Below are 1,334 nucleotides of genomic sequence, written 5' to 3'. Positions count from 1 at the left end.
AAGCTGCAGTTCTTACTCGTGATGAAGATGGTTTGGCCATTGACCAGAACGGTGAGGTACACGAGCCTGCATATTTGAACAATCAGACTGGTGATTACAGCGAGGCCGATAATTGGTATTTGGTGCAGACCAACTACGATCGCTGGGAGGCCGATCCGATTTCTGATCCTAGACGTACTGTTGCTGAGAACTGTGTGAAGGAGCATGGTAAGACTAACGATATAAAGTCTACCTGGGATGTTGTCATGGATTGCTCCTTTTTAAGCGGAGTCTCTACGAATCACACTATTTATACCTCCATTATGGATCCCACATATGGTGACTTCTCCACCTATATTCGTTATGATGCTGATGATGCTTGGAACAAGAACCATCAGTGATATATGATGCCATTCGTGATATAATTGTGTCCGCCATTTCTCAAGGTGACTATTGTCGTCCATGCCTTCAGATATACTCATGGGTGTTCTGCACTCAATAAATACTACTGGATTCATACTCACTCCTATTAGAGGAGTACATCTACTCAAGTGCTGCTAATAGGCAGTACTTTTTCGATCAATTATCCTTTGCCGAGTTCTTAATACATGGGACAATGATGATTATGGTACATAGTATGGGAAACTTTAGATTTGTTGGGGAATATCTTGCAGAACACATCTCCTGCGCTTTGAAGTTTGTGATCACCAGTGAGTATCGCAAAATTGTGCTGTATGCCCGAATCTCTCACTGGTTGGATTCATTAACCGTGGCGATTAACACAACGCTGTTCATGACTGTTCGTGACCACTGCAGGATGCACCTGTTATGACAAAAATAAGCAGGCATGGACGACTGAATGCTACCATCAGTTCGTACACATGCACGGTCGGAATGACCCGGATCGAAGCATATATCTCCGCTCGCTCCGCGAGTAAGAGCAACCAGGTGCTCGTGGAAGGAGCGCACTACTTCGGTATATACAGCGACGTGATAACAACGCGCGATATAAATTATATCATATAATCGTCTTTGAATTTCAGTTCGGGAGTGGCAGTCGATTCGGAGTTCGACAGGATGAACTGGAGATACGTAAACTCCTAGGAGGCTCTCGTCCCGAGATAAGATGTTAAAATAAGTGACTACCTACTAGGGAGCCTTCAGTCTGTTTCGATCTCGAGCACCCACAGCGGAAAGCCTCTCGGCTGGAGCTGATAGTCAGCATAGCGAATGTCGCGAATGCACAACTTACCCCGGTGTAGGTAATTAACCTCACGAGAGAGACCGATGGATCCGACAAGGGACCGTTGAGAACAACAAGTTGTGTCAACAATCTAATCTCAGTGATCGTCCTT

At 45.2% G+C, this 1,334-nt stretch overlaps 1 protein-coding gene across 1 annotated transcript; it reads left to right on the top strand.

Annotated features, from left to right (window-relative positions):
* Positions 1-21: 21 nt before the first annotated feature.
* Positions 22-380, top strand: Pmar_PMAR000602 (conserved hypothetical protein; the record flags this gene model as incomplete). The annotated part of the gene is made up of 2 exons (XM_002764583.1): positions 22-56; positions 101-380. The coding sequence occupies 2 exons, from the start codon at positions 22-24 to the stop codon at positions 378-380; spliced, it is 315 nt and encodes a 104-aa protein (XP_002764629.1).
* Positions 381-1,334: the final 954 nt, after the last annotated feature.

This window comes from Perkinsus marinus (genome assembly GCF_000006405.1).
Source record: "Perkinsus marinus ATCC 50983 genomic scaffold scf_1104296976958, whole genome shotgun sequence".
NCBI classification, from domain to species: Eukaryota; Perkinsozoa; order Perkinsida; family Perkinsidae; genus Perkinsus; species Perkinsus marinus.
This window is presented reverse-complemented; position numbering and strand designations above follow the sequence as displayed.